The sequence below is a fragment of the Diadema setosum genome, chromosome 19 (assembly GCF_964275005.1).
Source record: "Diadema setosum chromosome 19, eeDiaSeto1, whole genome shotgun sequence".
NCBI classification, from domain to species: Eukaryota; Metazoa; Echinodermata; class Echinoidea; order Diadematoida; family Diadematidae; genus Diadema; species Diadema setosum.
The window spans coordinates 33,854,396-33,872,015 of NC_092703.1; the positions used below are offsets into that span (position 1 = coordinate 33,854,396).

Here is a 17,620-nt window from a genome sequence, read left to right on the forward strand (position 1 = left end):
GAAGAAAAGGGAAGAGATCAGAAGAAGCAGGAGAAGGAGAAAAACCGTCACGTTGTTTTAGAGACAGAAGAGGTCTTTAATACGAAAGATATAAAGGTTGTCCCGGGTACAAAACGCCAGCTTCCCGGTCGAAAACTCGCTCAGATGATACCAAGAATGCTGACGGATCTGGAACTTGAAATCTGACACCAGCGATCTCAGAAGAATGAAATAACGACTGCTCGATCGTCAGTAGTCCCTCGTCATGCTTTACACAGGCAACCGCAATGGTCCCGTCAAGACAGACTGCGGGTTGTGTCCGGTAATCTTCCCTCGTCAACCCCTTCTTGAATTTACCCGCCGAATCCAATTATTCCTGAATTCTCCTTCGTTACAGCAAGTATTACTCTAGATCGAATGCCAAAGACCTCAGTTGGTTTGAAATCACACGAAATATTCTTCGCTGGTTTTCAAGCTCTTATCGGATAGACGAAAACTTTCTTCAGCCTTCTTCAACAAAACCGCCAAACCCGCCTTCGTCATGACTCGGAGTAATTAAATTTGACTGTACGCCCTGCTTGACGAAGGACTTGGAGTAGATTGAAATGTGTTCATGGCTGTTCCGAATAGTGACACGTCCATCCAACAGAAAAACAACACCTCTGATACCTAAAACTTTCAAGACAACCTGCTGCTTGCCTTTTACATCGAATAAGACAGGTCCTCAAAATCAGGAACCAGCTGCCATTTGAAGAAATTTCATCATGCAATACTCAACAGATATTGTATAACATCTATAAAAGGAGACAAAGCGAGAGCTCTCTCATTAAAGCTTTACAAAGGAGACACCAATATGTCTTCGAAATTATTGAATAAATTCCCTAAATAAGCGTGGCTAGCGTCGCGCACCTAAATATAATTCGTTGAACAAATTAGATGCCGCTACGATGACGGGGGAAGCCTCGACGACGGCGGAACCCTCGACGACGGCCGCGGGGGAGTGGTAACCCTCGGCGGCGGCGGGGAAGTGGGAACCCTCAACGACGGCGGCGGCCAAGCGGGAACACTCGACGGTTTCGTTGGAGCCCTCATCGGAACCCAAGGAACCCCTGACGACGACTTTGGTGGCACCGGCGGCGGAACCGTTGACGACGGCGTCTTCGGTGGCCACAAAAACGTTAACCGCGACGGCGCACCTTTTATAACTTTTGCTCTGGAAAACGTATCGGGAGGTAGAGTAACAATCTTTCCAAGATCAAGCTCATTCAAACCTGTCCCTCCGCGTCTAGTCTGCTGAAAAGCGAGGCGCTGTCCTTGTAAAGTCGTATTCAGTGGCTGTTCGTAATCGGGATCATTCTCTCCGAGAATGTTTTCCAATTGTTCACATAATGTATCGTGGGTAGTCAACGCTTCTTCCTCTAGATGTATCTTCATACTATTCTCAATCCGCTCACTAATTTCCTTGATCTGACTAATTTGTAGCTTGCTGGCATCTCTCATGCCTTGCAGCTCTTTGTTAAATACCTCGATACGCCTCATACACTCTTTGATCAGGTGATCTCTTTTTTCTTCAAGCTCCTGGATCGACTCTTTGCACGTCTGCTCAATCTCTAGGGAGAGCTTGTCCAGGACTTCGTTCATCTTTGCTTGCTGCTCATCGATGAATACCACGTATTCATCAATCTTCGACATCTTGACGTCGGCTCGACCACGTAGCTCGTCGATCTTCTCCTTCTGTTCATCTTCATATTCTTTGCCGTCAAGGACCTTGTGTCCCGCTTGACCGTGTTCCATCATGCCACACCGGAAACAGACGAACTTCATGCACTCTACGCAGAAAAACTCCTCATCCTCGAACTTGTGCTTCTTACATTTACGGCGTTTCTTTTCGGAAACTCTCGTTCCCGAAGAGATGCCGCCCACCTTCACAACCTCGTGTCCCGCAAACTTGTCCCACCTGTCGTGAGTCTTATAGCAGTCAACGCACATGTAGTCGTCACATTCTCGGCAGTAGGTGATGGCTTGTGGCTTCTCGTTTCCTCTGCACACCGTGCAGTCTAGGATCTTGTACTTGATATCTTCGATTAGAGACTTGATTGGATGGTTACACTGCAGCAGGTCAACATTTCCTTTAGGGACGTTGGTGATCTTGCGGCAAACTGGACAGGTTAGCTTGCGTCCTTTTTGAGAGATAGAGAGTTGAATCAGACAATCTTTGCAGAAGGTGTGGGAGCAGGACAGGAGCCTTGGATCAACGAAGATGTTTAGGCAAATGGGACACTGGAGGTTTTGCGCAACAAGATTTCTGACACTGGTTGCCATGGTGACGTTTCTGAGTAAAGAAAAATGGTAGATTCGATGAAACTTTCTCTACTTTGTCAACTCCGTCAATATTCTGGTACCAAGGTAGATGATTATATCGTAAGAGCTTCAAGCTCAAGGAAACAACCAATCAAACAGTTAATCATGGGGGGGGGGGTTCACACGTACACAAGTTAGCGCGTTACAAAGCTTGAGATTTGCATTGCAATCGTAAACTCCAGGGTGGATCCAGGAACTCCTTAAAGGGGGGGGGGTCACAAAAGGAGTGAGCGTGGTGAGGGGGGGGGGGTGGAGGTATAATTATGTTCGCCCTCCCACGGTTGGGAAGTTTTTTGTATTTATGTTGGTTATTGTGCGATTTCATGCATACCTTTGGTGTTTATTATTCTTGAAATATTATCAACTCGAGGACTTTATTCTGTTCATATTTTACCTTTGATAGATTTTCTAGTACCACAAATAATTTTTCATAAACAGTGCTATATGAATTTACTGCTGATTTTTGCGTTAAATACCTTCTGCTAGCAGGGGCGTCGATCCGTTTTCACTGTTGGGGGAGGGCAAAACGTGGAGCTGGGATATCTCGGAGTAACCGAGAGGGGGAAGGGTGTTTCGCTATAACAAAATGAATATTCACAAATATTATGTGTATGACGAAATCACGGTATCTCAGGTCTTGTTCAGCAAGTGCCACATTACTGTTTATCAACTAGAAGTGTACAGGGGGGGGGGGGGGTGTGGGGTGGGGGAATGTGTCAAGGGGGTTTTTGTCGATCAGTATGAAAATTTGAGATCCCCAAAGTGCGCTGAGTCTTAATCTATATGAATAGGAAACTGGTGGGGGGATGAAAAGATAATGAGGGAACTTTTGAATTTAGTGGAATTGAAGTGACAGATCTTGTGCACACTTTTTGACAAGATATTCTGAAATTTGTCAATCCTTCAAGGGTAATACTTGCGTAGAAAGGAACCTTCCAGGGGAGGGTGTTGGAAGGGGGTATAATCCCCCTCCCACGAGAGGGAGATTTATATTTTCAGAATTGAAATTCAGCAATCTGGTGCGCACTTTGCGTGAAATGTTTGGACAGTTTTCTATCAAGAAAGCAAGAAAATTTTCTGCATCTGGGGAATTATAAGGGAGGGGGAGCAGCAAAATGATGTTTGCCCCCCCCCCTTCCCTCCCCGCAACCCCAGGATTGATGCTCCTGTTTGCCAGTGTGAGGAAATCTGTGATTTTCGACTTGATTCCTGCCATTGTTCCAATGACTTAACTCCGTGCCTTCCGTACACGTGTTGTTGGCATCAATACCGCGATAGCTATGCAGTTACAACATGCGCGCGCACGGTGGGGCGGCTGTACTAGTTTGTTTTATTGTTTGATGGATACTTTATTTTCTGCAGATCAATAAGTTACATAATCATGAACATGTAGGAAATATACAAAGTAAATTTACTACAGAGTCGTTTGACTTGCATAAACAACGATATAAAAGGAAATTAATGATATAATATATTATGCATGTCTATGCAGCAGGGATTACAAAAACAATTGTAGTTAAGAAGCAATTATGCAGAGGGCCGCCATTACAAGCATTGCTTGAAAAGATGGCCGGCCCGAGGAAAAGATAGGGACGTACTAGATTCGTAACAATACAAATTCTGCTGCGAAGATAGCAGGGGAAAATAAACTCTGATGTGTGATGGTAGTGAATGTGCGTGCAGGTGCTTGAAAGTGCACAAGGGCAGATAGGCTGGAATTTAGAATAATAGAATTGGTTTGCTGGAAAAGGGGACGATATGCGATGTTGCTATAGGGAGACCAACATTAGTCATATAAATTATTTGTTTTTTAGTTCGTATTTGAAGTATACTGTAATAAAATGTGCTTCTTCAAATATGATTTGAATGAAAACAAGGAGGCACACTGTTTCAACTCCTCAGGAAGAGTGTTCCATGTATCCGGACCGTGATGTCTGATCGACTTTTGAGCAAGTAAAAGCTTTGGATTGAAAATCATGGGAACGACGGGTAGGGTATTAGTAATTACTAGGGCATTATGAAAAAATGGTAATAAATTTCGAGTGTGTTTATACATAAATATGGCAGTTAGGTATGAATGTATATCATGGGCCTTCAATGTTTTTACGCGAGAAAAAAATATGGGATCAGTGTGAGCCAAGAAATTTGAATATGTGCATATACGAAGAGCCTTTTTCTGGAGAAGACAAATTGTGTTCAATTTAGTTTTGCTACAGTTGCCCCATACGATATTGCAGTACATTACACAGTGGTAAAAATAAAGTCTTATACCGGGTTCCCAAAAAAAGCGGAACGGTGGATTTTCAGTACCTTTCGTTTTAAAAGTTATATATTTTTGACGTCATTAGAAAGAGCATCTTTCGCGGAAGACAATGATACCAAAATCATAAATTTGATTCAGCACTTTTTATTCTACGCCAATTTCTGTAAATGCAGTCATTTTCAAATTTCGCCGGATTTTTGCTTCTTATGAGATAATAATTTCAGCGCGACACGCGATCCATACGGTGAATATGTAAGCTCGGTGATCCATGTCAACAAGCGATACAGCTTTCACAATGGGCGCGGGCCAGGAAAAAAAAATAACAGTGTGTGTGTGTGTGTGTGTGTGTGTGTGTGTGTATCTGTCTGTCTGTGTGTGTGTGTATCTGTCTGTTTGTCTGTGTGTGCGCGCCCAATGTGTAAGCTGTATCTTTTGTAGTCCACTTCCTGGACAGTATTCGTAGCATTATGTATACACTGACATGCAGTGACGTACTGATGGTGTCTGTATGTACACTGTATTACACAAGATCACCCCTCCTGAATATTTTTTTCGGTAGTTCCAATTGGTGGAGTGTCGCAATCAGCGGTTGGGCGCACTGTGTGGGTGCATGCATGTGTATGCGTGTGTTAGTGTGGGGAATGCGGACGATTAAAATCGTCCAGTATCTGGACTATAATGTATCTTTTGTTGACATGGATCAACGAGCTTACACAATTCACCGTATGGAACGCTCGTCGCACCCAAATTATTATCTCATAATCCGGGGAAATTTGAAAATAACTACATTTACAGAAAACTGGCGTAGAATAAAAAGTACTTAACCAAATTTAATGATTTTGGTATCATTGTCTTCTGCGGAAGATGCTCTGTCCAATGACGTCAAAAAATATATCACTTTCAAAACGCAAGGTACTGAAAATCCTCCGTTCCGCTTTTTTTTTTGGGGGGGGGGGGGGGACACCCAGTATAGCATTATTAAAGTTTTATCATTAATTAAATATTTTACTCTTCTTAAAACACCAGTTGCTTTAGATATTGCTGTTGTAATATTCTGGACATGAGTATTCCAAGTTAGATTGCTATCTAGGGTCACTCCTAGGAACTTGGTCAAATGTTTCTCAGCAATGTTTATATCATCAATAGAAATACTTTGAGGAAGGGTTAGTTGGGATTGAAGCGTATGAAATTGTATAAAACATGTCTTATCAATATTCAATGAAAGCTTGTTACTTCTAAACCATATCGAGATGTTACTTAATTCCGTATTTAATGTATCAACCAGTGTTACAATGTCCTTGTGGGAATAAAAAACATTAGTGTTGTCTGCAAATAAAATGAAGTTTAAACGAGGAGAAGAATTGATAATATCATTAATGGAAATAAAAAAAAGTAGGGGCCCGAGGATAGATCCCTGTGGGACACCACATGACACATTAGAATATGTTGAGTGACTGGATTTAAAAAAAAATATATATATATATATCTACCCGAAATTGAGGTAACCTACATTTTTTATTTTTTTTTTTTAATTTGCAAACCGGATATTTCAAATAATAGTGCTTTCGCCTCAGGCTACCAGCCATCCTGACCCATTATTCAATATTACAGTCTTGACGTATATGCTAAACTGTGCATTAAGCATGCTGTTTGTTCACGTTCTGATAAAGTTACAAATATTTCTTTCGCAAATGAGCATACACCTGCCCACATACCGGTTTTGACCGACTATAAACTCCCCTATGCAGTCTGTGACCTAAGATGGCTGCTCAGCTCGCCGAGTTGACATACAATCTATCATTATCATTTTGGCGCCACTTGCAGCGAGATTTAGTCTCATGAACTTGTTTTATGCCTATATGCATGTACACTAATGATTGGAAAGTTGTTTTTTTTTTTTGTTTTTTTTTTAAATGAAACTACTGGAATGTTGTTCCCCCTTCTTATTGCTTGCTTTTTTTCTCCTCTTCTTCTTCATGCTTTCGAACTGACGTTTAAAAGCTCACGTTTTTACGATACGGATATGTTTTTTTTTTTCTTCTTTTCTGTCTCTGCATGCTCGTATATAAATGTACTGGTTTGCACCTGTTGTATTCCTAATACCCTGGTAACGAATTGGCCGCTCAGCTCACTTAGCTGACATACAAAGGTCTATAGTCGTTGCCATTTTGACACCACTTACTTTTGTCACACGATTCGTGGCTGGTCAAATACATTAACGTTGGAAAATGCTTTAAGCGCAATTAAAGATGTTATCCGCCGCTATATGCAATAGCGGCACGGGTTCTGTTAATTTTTCTTTAAAGTCATTTAAAAAGGATATAAAATCGTGTATTATAACTTTCTTTTCTGTGATATGACCACGTGCCCAAATATTGGATTTCACTGTATATATAAGTGCCAGACACATGGTACTAACTGATTTTGTAATTTGAATTGGCTGCTCTGCCTACTGAGTTGATAGTTAGTCTGTGTTGTTTTCTCTTCGGAGCCGCTTGTGGCGCAATATTGTCACATACTAAGTAGTTTGTAACTGGTCATGCACTGTTATATGGTTGATAACGTTTTATACGCTTTATTCATCATCAATTTGCCAGAGCTGCAAAGACTCTGCTGAAATTATTCAAAAACTTTTTTTGAATATCAAAGTTATTAAAGGAAAGATGGTACATGTATTGGCCGACGTGCCTCCTGCCGTTAATGCCGTAAAAATATATGTTTAAGACAACACTCTTGCGTTCTCTGAACCACTATGACTGTCATTGTCAGTGTTGAAAGTTTATTTCTGTGTTTAAATTTTTGGAGAAAAAAAAATTATGATTTGTATATAAGGTATTCCACTGATGGTTCATTAGCAGTAACCACCCTACTGGATAGGTTCACCGACCTATCATACTATCCAATCTCAACATTCACTCTTTATTTATGCTTCTTGCACCTTGAAATGCTATTGTCTACATTTTATGCTGTTATGATCTTCTGTTCGAATCAGGAGCACCTGCTTCGTCATGTAAATGTATACTGGTTTTGGCCGGCTACTTGCCTGACATGCCTGAATTAGTCGCTCAGTTCAGACGACCGGTATTTAGTAATCAGCTGTTATTTTTGGCACCTTTTTAATACAATATATCACATTGTTTGTGGAGGGTTAACAACACTTAGAAAATCTGTTTGAGCTTACATGAGCAGTAACCATTTAACAGGCTTGGTTCACCGACCTGGCACATTATCCAATCTTTTCATTTACTGTTTATCTGCGCTTCATGCATTTGAACTGCTGTTTGCCCACATTTTTATGCTGCTATGATTCTCTGTCGCATTGCGAGCACCTGCTCACATATTAACGCATATACTGGTCTAACAGGCCATGCCGGCTACTCACCTTAAATGCCTGAATTGGTTGCTCAGTCCACTGAGACGACCGGTATTTAGTAGTCAGTTGTTATTTTGTCGCCTTTTTTAGTGCAATTATATTATGCAATTTATCACGTTGTTAGTGGATGGTCAACAACACTTAGAAGATGTGTCTAAGCTATCTGGCACTATTCATTATAATCTGTTGTTGTTTTCATTTCGGAGCCACTCGTGGCGCGATTTCATCACATGGTCTGATACCGGCCATGTGTTGCTATGATAGGAAATGTAAAATACGCATCACCCATTATTTATCATCAGAGCGGCGAGGACTCTGCTAAATCCATTAGAATTTTGTTGTTTTTCCTATTTTTTCAAGTAAAAAATGGTATTGGCCAATTTATCGCATCCTTTTAAGTTTATTAAGAAGAAAAAAATGTAGACAACACTCTTGCGTTCTGTGAACTATTATGTTATTTGAGTGTAAAGTTTATTTCCAAGTTCAACAATAACATAAAAAAGAAAATGACTGTGACTTGCCACAAGGCATTGCAATGATAATTCATTGTGCAGTAACCACCCTATAACACAGAATAGGTTATTTCCAAGTTATTCCACAGAATAAGTTATTTCCAAGTTCAACAATAACATAAAAAAGAAAATGACTGTGACTTGCCACAAGGCATTGCAATGATAATTCATTGTGCAGTAACCACCCTATAACACAGAATAGGTTCACCGACCTGACATAATATTATCCAATCTCAACTTGGTAATGCTAATCTATGCTCATGCATTTGAACTGTTGTTTGTCCACATTCTATGCTGTCATGATATCTCTATAGTATTACGAGCACCTGCTTACATTTAAATGTACTTGTTTTGTCCGACTATTGTACTTGCCTGACATGCCTGATGGCCGCACAGCTCGCCAAGTCGACATACTTATCATTAGTCAGATGTTATTTTGGCGCCCTTGTAGCGCTACCTTTTCATTTTGTTCGTTAATAGTCACATCTCCCTGATCATGTATATTAATGGTTGAATGAGTTTCCTTCAATAGCCATGCATTATTTGATGTCCATACAACAGCGGTACAGACTCTGTCTGAACTATTTTTTACACTGGTTCCGCTCCTTTTGACTTTCTTCTTCCTATATTGTCGAACAAAAGTATACCAAAAGGTGTATATATAATTTGATATCTTCTACAAACTCGTCATTAGAGTAAACGCCATGATTATGTATTATGTTACTCTTCTGCCATTTGCTTCCGCCATTTGCTTCTGTGTATTTTTGCCCCGGAAGCCCACAGAGACACTTGATTTGTTCTTGTTATTGTGTTGTGTGTGTTCTATGTCACTCTCTGCTAATGCCTCTGTACATTCTCACTTACTTCATTCTGCTTTTTCTCGTCTCACTTTCTTCTTCTCCGCAGCGATCTTCTGCTTATCGTGATTTTGACGTCGTTTATGCTTATAGATTACTCCAGTGTTTTGCCTCTTTCTGGCGACTGGTCATTTTCTTGTACCATCTACTTATCTACGATATCCTAGTCTTGCTGATATCGCAGACTTTTGTAATCTCGTCTTGCATCTTTAACCATGGCTAATTTTCTTAATGCTCCTTTTAATTCGGTATCGAATGATGATTTATTTGAATTGATTAGGAACACCAGTTTAGACTCTGACCCTGCTAGCTGGTTAACCAACACACGACCCACCCTTTATGATGATTTTGTCACCGAAAGCCTGAATACAGCAGCTAGTGAATTGCCTCATGATTTTAGTAATGATCCCACTCAAAATATGTTGTGCAATTATATCACAGTGAATCAATACAAAGATATCATTCACAACTTCTCTGAGGACACGTTTTCTTTATTACACTTAAATATAAGGAGTTTGAATAAACATTTTGATGATTTAAAGTTTTTATTAGAATCGGATGAAAGTCAGTCGTTATCGGTTATCGGATTAAGTGAGACATGGTTGACTTCCAATGCAGGAAATTCTTTTGCAATCGATGGTTACGATTTATTTGTTAATAATAGGCCTGATAAGAATGGTGGGGGTGTGGCATTGTATATATCATGTTGCTTTGAAACTATTGTCCATGAAGGTATTTCTAGAATGGACAATGTTGTTGAATCTTTGTTCATAGAAATTCTCATCCCAGGATGTAGAAATCTTATGGTAGGCATTGTATACAGACCTCCTAACTCAAACGCCAATGATTTTTTAACGTATTACTCAGATTTGGTAAATTCACATGTTTTCCGAAATAAGGATTGCTTTTTGCTCGGCGATTTTAATATTGATTTGCTGAAGTCTGAGCATGACAATATCTCTAGTGATTTTATTCACACACTTCTATCCTCATCCTTTCTCCCGCTTATCTCCAAACCCACACGTACTACAGATCGTTCTGCCACCCTCATTGACAACTTTTTTTGTAATGTTTTACCCCTCCCCGATTCTTTCATAATTCTTTCAGACATGACTGATCATTTTCCAATAATGACTTATTTTACTCTTAAAACATCATCTTATATTAAACCTCTGTCACTTCCTTTGTTTAGTCGTAGAGTTTCACCCGAAAAGCTAGCTAGTTTTGATGTGGCTCTCGAGAATGCTGACTGGTCAGGAGTGTTTGGCAGCGATGATATCAATATATCTTTTCATAATTTCATGGAAATATTTAATCATCATTTAGATGATGTAATTCCAAAACAAAAAAATAGAACAGACTATAAAAAAACACCCAAATTACCTTGGATCTCAAAATCAATCCTTCGTTCAATTAATAGGAAAAATCGTTTGTATTATAAGTATAAGTTGGAAAAAACTGAGCGATCGAAAAATAGATATACATCATACAAAAATACTCTGACAATGATTTTACGTTCTGAAAAGAAAAGATATTACTTCAAGCAATTCTCGAGATATAGGTTTGATATGAAAAATACTTGGAAAATTCTGAAACAGGCCATGAATGTTCCGAGTAAACACTCTGACATTGATAAAATTAAAGTGAATGATGAAGTGATTAATGATTCTCATCATATGGCAAATATTTTCAATTCCTATTTTTCAAAAATAGGTGAAAATTATGCTCAAACTATTCCTGCAACAGAAACTCATTTTACTGAATTTTTAGGTCAGCGCAACTCTGATTCCATATTTTTGACACCAACTAATAGATTTGAAATTATTGATATAGTTTCCTGTTTTGAGAACAAACGAAGTTCTGGTTATGATGAGATAGATAATTTCATACTTAAGGGTGTTATTTCCTCGATTGCTGATCCACTTGTTCATATATTCAATTTGTCAATCCTCAACGGTGTGTTTCCGGATAAAATGAAATTGGCTAAAGTAATACCAATATTTAAGAAAGTTGATAAACTTGAAGTCAGTAATTACCGCCCAATTTCATTATTGTCTTCACTTTCTAAGGTTTTAGAAAAACTTATTTATAAGAGAATGAGCAATTTTTTGAAGGTACATGAAGTTTTTACGAACTATCAGTTTGGTTTTCGTGAGAAACATAGTACTTCGCATGCTCTTTTATATTTCGTTGATAGAGTAGTTCATGCCATCGATAATCACTCTCATTTAGTTAGTATTTTCTTGGACTTCTCCAAGGCCTTCGACACCATCAATCATGACATTTTACTTTATAAATTATCGCATTATGGAGTACGTGGGAAGGCCTTGGAGTGGTTCAAGAGTTATTTGTTCGATAGAAAACAATTTGTAACAATTAAAAACAATGATTCAGATATCAGAGAAGTCAAATGTGGCGTCCCACAGGGAAGTCTTTTAGGGCCGTTATTGTTCATTATTTATATCAATGATTTTTGTCGTGTATCTGATGATCTCTCTTTTATTCATTTTGCAGATGATACTAACGTATTTTTTGCCCATAATGATATTGATTTTCTTGTTCACAAAATTAACATTGAATTGAATAAAGTGACAAATTGGGTTAGAGCTAATAAGTTATCACTTAATGCTCAAAAAACGAAATATATGATTTTTAGCAATACTGTTGATAGTTTAAACACTAATATAGTTTTAGATGATTCTCATCTACAAAGAGTATCAAATATTAAATTCTTGGGGGTCATTGTAGATGATAAACTTTCCTGGAAATCACATGTTGATAATATTTGTAATATAATATCGCGTAATACAGGTGTTATTAATAGATTGAAATTTCATATTCCTCAAAAAACATTACTTATGTTATATTCGTCGTTAATATTGCCTCATTTGAATTATGGAGTTTTAGTATGGGGCAACACGCATCAGAATTTAATTGAAAGAGTGTCCCTCTTGCAAAAGAAAGCCCTCCGCATTATCTGCCATTCCCCTGTACGTTCTCATACAAACACGTTGTTTACCTCCAATAAGCTCTTAAAAATTAAAGATTTGTTTTTGTATAACTTAGGCCAATTTATGTATAAGTATTGTAACAATTTGCTTCCGTCTATTTTTAATTCCATGTTCCTAAAAAACCAATCATTTCATGAATATCCCACTAGGCGTTCCAATGAATTTCACTTACCCCTCTTACGCACGATTCTTGCTAAAAATACACTTATTTATATCGGCCCAAATTATTGGAATTCTCTGAATCATGATATAAAAAACGCCCCATCCATACATTCTTTCAAGAGGAGACTGAAGTCCTTTCTATTGCAGTCGTATGACTTTCCAGGACTCAACTAGCCATTTGGCCTTCTCTCTCACATACAGACTTACTCTTTCCTCTTTGAAGAATAAATTCTAATCTTTTGGATGTCTGCTGCTATCCACGCTTTCGCCAAAAGAGTCAAAGACATGAACAATAATGATGAATGTCTGTCTTATTCCTGTTCTCACGTCCCTTCAATTCCTTGCTTTTCTCCTTTCAGACGCTACAATCACTTTTTTCCCCTCCACATCCATTTTCTGTGTCCCTTGATACACTTCTGTCGAAGATCGCTGTCTCTCTCTCTTGTGCATTTTCGTTTGCTATTTTGTCTTCTATTTGTTCATCGTTTCCATTCCGTTTTGTCCCGTACAGCCTTTTCTTCAGTAGTTGTTTTGCTGTCTAGTCTTGTTTCATGTTTTTTCGCGTCTGTTAGTCTTGTCCATCCCGTTTTATCCCGTACAGCCTTTTCTCCAGTAGTTGTTTTGTTGCCTAGTCTTGTCCTATGTTGTTCACGTCTGTAATAGTAAGTGTATTTATCTGTGATTCTAGTTCTCAGTGGGCTTCCAGACTTCTTCCTCTTTTTTTCCCCTCTCCTATAGTATTTATAATGCTTTAATTAATTTTTCCATTGACGTTATTATTCCAGAGGGGCCCACATTCTACAAGCTCTGTCTTTTTAGTGGGTCTCTCCATTTTTCGCACTTTAAGCAAAGTTATACATGTACTATATTTCGATCACTTCTGTTTTTTTTTGTTTTTTTTTTACTATAATGTATAATTACTATGTGGTCCTCCTCAATTGTTTTATATTCTTTTCGATACATAATGTTATGTTTACCTTATTCTCTGTTGTCAAAAGAAGTGCAACTTATATGTTTTGTCGAAAAATGAAATAAACTTTGAATTGAAATTGAATTGAATTGAAATTCAACATATTGTTTTCGATGACTTGATAAACTTCTGAACCACGACAGAGTAATTCCTGTCACGCCATAATTATGTAATTTTTCAAATAGAATGTCATAATCAATAATGTCAAATGCTTTACTAAGATCCATAAAAACTCCAATTGTGCGCTCCTTTTTAGTAAGCGCATCAATAAAATATTGTCAACAGATTTAATTATAGCATAATCGGTAGAAAATCCTTTCCTAAAACCAAACTGATTCGCATTTAATATTTCATTTTCAGTCATGAACGAGTAGAGACGCTTGTAAACTTCTTTTTCTAGAATTTTCGATATTGCAGGTAACAATGAGATGGGTCTATAATTTTTCACCATTGAAAGATCTTCTCTTTTATAGATGGGGATAACTTTGGCGATTTTGAAGGAGTCTAGCTACTTACCGTTAAGTAGGGATAGATTGAATATATGGGTGAGAGGGGCTGCTGAGGGTAAATTATTTTTTTCAACAAATTCACACTTAAGTGTGAATTATAGGAACATGCAAAAATAAATATAGTAGGGCCTACATGTACGCCTACAAATGACTGAAATTGATGTGGATAGTAATTTATAGCCATTATAGCTTTCCCTTTGCCTCAGCTCATATCATATCAAACAGAAATCTGAAAAATAAACAATAAATAGAATAGAAAATTAAAGAAAACGAAAATAAAGGGAGCGGGCGCCCTATGCACCCGTCTCTGGATCTGCCACTGAGCTCGACTTTTCTTTTTGCACGTGCACACACACACACACACACATACACGAAAACAAAAAACAAAAACAAAACAAAACAAAACAAAACACAAATTAGCGCGCGATCAGCAGACCGATAGTAAACCCAATAGTAGGGCAGATGTGTGAAAAATATACTAACATCCGGCGGAGAGTAAGAGATTTTGCATATAAAAATTTAGTTTAGGTGTATTTTGGCAAGCTGATTTCAAAAATTGCCGGATGCAAGAGATGCCACTGGGTTGGATGTAAGCATCTCGACAATTTTTGCTGCATGTGTGCCCCACTACAAGAAATCTGGCGCTTATTTCTGAATAAGCGTGCTAATTTGCCCCGCGGTGACGGTGTGAATGCTCGACTAAAGCTCGAGATTTTATATCCCATAATTCAAAGCACACGTCACAACAGCGTTCTCTCCGCCCGTGAAGAAATCCTGAACTTCTTTGGCGAACCAATCATTTACTAGCTGCATTTACACGTACAGAATAGCGGGTTGGCGAGCGCGATCCGAAGCTCGAGATTTGTAACTGCTAATGTGTGAACGTGTGAATTCCCTAATAAAAACAAAAAGAACGCAAACCAGGTTGTATAGCGCATAATACATTTGGCAAGGTCTCTACGTGCTATAAGAAAAAAAAAGCAACTGAGAAATGCAGCCAATTTAAAGGCATTTTCTACCATTTTGCAGATGAAACAAAAACTCAGCCTTAGTGTTTTAAAATAGTTCTTAAACGTGAGTTAGGATAGAAACGACCAATGTAAAAATGTTAATCCGTACAGTCAATGTTAAAGTATAATTAAATATACGAGATGTGGAGAGGGAGATGAGAGCCTCACCTCCCTGATGTGAACAATAGTTATAATAAAATCGTTTCTAGACTAAATCGTAAAATGGTATAGTTTATTGAGAAAATAGTGATATTTGCTTATGTTTTAGGCTTTGCTGCGAAATGTACATGGTAGGATGATCTGTGAGACAACTGACCTACACAATATGCAACAAATGCGATAACACAAACATTTTTAAATCCCTGCTCCCAATGGTAAACAGTAATACCTTTAGCTATGTCCCTTACATAACCAAATAACTACTGTAAGGGACATAACTAAAGGTTTTACTGTTTACATAACATTATGCAACAAATGTGATAACATAAACATTTTTAAATCCCTGCTCCCAATGGTAAACAGTAATACCTTTAGTTATGTCCCTTACAGGTTCGTACATACCCCTTACATGCACATAGGTATAGTTTAAAAGGATGAGTTTTTGCAGATTTTGTATTGTATTTGCATGTTAGATTATTGTTTGGGAGGCTATTATTGATAATTCAGGGCAGCATGCCCTAATTATACGCTTGAATCACTGCATCGGTGATGATTGCGACCCCAGATTGCCATAAATGTAATCATTCACCTGAGTCAAACGAGATAAGTTATACCAGTAGTCATACTGGTAAAGCATCTTATCAAATAATGTGCCCAGTGCACATAATTTGAAGCAAGTTTGAGCCCACAATACATCTCACCACGGAAATAATGAAATAAGAATGAAAAGAATACTTACCTAATCAAGTCAGAACAGTCAGCTGTACAAGAACGGTGATACCTCTCTCGAGTTTCTGCGTCGAAGTGTTCTTTTCAGTCTGACATCATAAAGTGATCGTAATGAAGTGATGTCCGCCACTTTTCACGATTTAACCAAATAATCGAAAGAGATTCCATTCAAAGTCACCCTGTTTAGAGTAAACAATCTATATTCTCTTTATCTATCCCTGATGCAGGTTATTGTGTCATTGTACACGAAAATAAGTAATCGATGTTCCTGCCACTGACATTCCTACTCGTGTTGAGGACCAACATCGAATCGCTAATTGACAAAACATTTTAGTGCGTCTCGGGTGTGATGAACCAATCGGGTGTGCCCATGCATGTAAAGTACATTGTAGTTATTATTGTCTATATGGGGTCGTGGGATTTCCCACACCTGTAAACATATTCAATGAATAGTATGAAAATATGTATCTCATAGAATAAAACACAATCATAATCGACTATCACGAAAGGTGATAAAGAGAGTTGCGTTGTTTAATGACTTTCTGTACAGTAAATATACAGTATATTCCCAAAAAATTACAACGGGGCCCTCCGCAATGACATCTTTAAAAATATTGCATCAATTTGAATACAAGATTTTGTTTTTGCATCATGTTTAATGTATTATGATATGTTTGGAAGAAACCCCTGTTCTAACATAATCATGACGAATATCTTTAAAAATCAAACTCTTCAAAAAATAATAATGATAATGATTGATGGTCTCATGTTCGGCAACTAAAATTACTGAAGTTCCATAAACAGATAAACGCGTTCGGGTTCGGGTGTGCCCATGCATGTAAAGTACATTGTAGTTATTATTGTCTATATGGGGTCGTGGGATTTCCCACACCTGTAAACATATTCAATGAATAGTATGAAAATATGTATCTCATAGAATAAAACACAATCATAATCGACTATCACGAAAGGTGACAAAGACAGTTGCGTTGTTTAATGACTTTCTGTACAGTAAATATACAGTATATTCCAAAAAAAAATTACAACGGGGCCCTCCGCAATGACATCTTTAAAAATATTGCATCAATTTGAATACAAATTCTGGGTATGAAACTGTAACTCATTGCCCACATCTTACACACACACACACACACACAAACATTCGATTTGCTTCAGTGGTCAAAGAGAAATACGGAATTTTGTAGAGGATGTCGGGAATCTCTTCCGTCCAAATTCTGTCTATTATTCACACACAAGAGCATTGAATTGCTAAAATTGGAAGAATTAGACTCATGACATGCTTTACAACAATCCACATTTCTCTGTGACCGCTTAACCAAATTGAATGGGGTTTTCTGCAAAATAGAGCTAAAATGTTATATTTTAAGACCCTGAAGTAGCATTTAAAAGAATTAATCATATTGGGTCTTATCAATGCGAGAATCTGATTGTAATTCTTTGGGGACATACTGCAGTAAGTCGCCCCAAAAATTAGAATTAGATTTTTGAATTGAAAACACCTAATATGATCGACCTGTCGTAGTGTTATACTTCAGGGTCTTGAAATATAACATCTTAGCAGGACACAAAGTGTCCTTGGTAAAGAAACGATATCTAGATTTTTTTTTAATGAAAAGTACACACTCCCTTGACCTGTCACTACGACAAAACATTAGTCACTATCAACTTCTTCTCAAGAAATGCACTAAGAAAGAAAATTGAGTT

The 17,620-nt window shown here is 38.0% G+C and overlaps 2 protein-coding genes across 2 annotated transcripts in view; both read right to left on the reverse strand.

Annotated features, from left to right (window-relative positions):
* Positions 1–921: 921 nt before the first annotated feature.
* LOC140242459 (E3 ubiquitin-protein ligase Midline-1-like) lies at positions 922–2,301 on the reverse strand. Its single transcript, XM_072322193.1, has 2 exons — positions 1,202–2,301; positions 922–1,045 (listed from the first exon to the last, which is right to left on the reverse strand). Exons 1-2 carry the CDS (start codon positions 2,299–2,301, stop codon positions 922–924), a joined length of 1,224 nt encoding a protein of 407 aa, XP_072178294.1.
* Positions 2,302–2,808: 507 nt separating this feature from the next.
* LOC140242460 (uncharacterized) overlaps positions 2,809–17,620 on the reverse strand; it is a 29,706-nt gene continuing 14,894 nt past the window's right edge. The window contains exon 5 of the mRNA XM_072322194.1: positions 2,809–2,916. Coding sequence (XP_072178295.1) covers positions 2,809–2,916 — 108 coding nt within the window. The remainder of the gene's footprint in view (positions 2,917–17,620) is intronic.

What these genes read in the sequence shown, in the direction of transcription:
- LOC140242459 (XM_072322193.1), bottom strand. Translation starts at nt 2,301, where the DNA reads ATGGCAACCAGTGTCAGAAATCTTGTTGCGCAAAACCTCCAGTGTCCC. An exon ending in GTTACTCTACCTCCCGATAC is followed by an intron (nt 1,046 to 1,201) that starts GTTTTCCAGAGC and finishes GAAACCGTCGAG; the next exon opens with TGTTCCCGCTTGGCCGCCGC.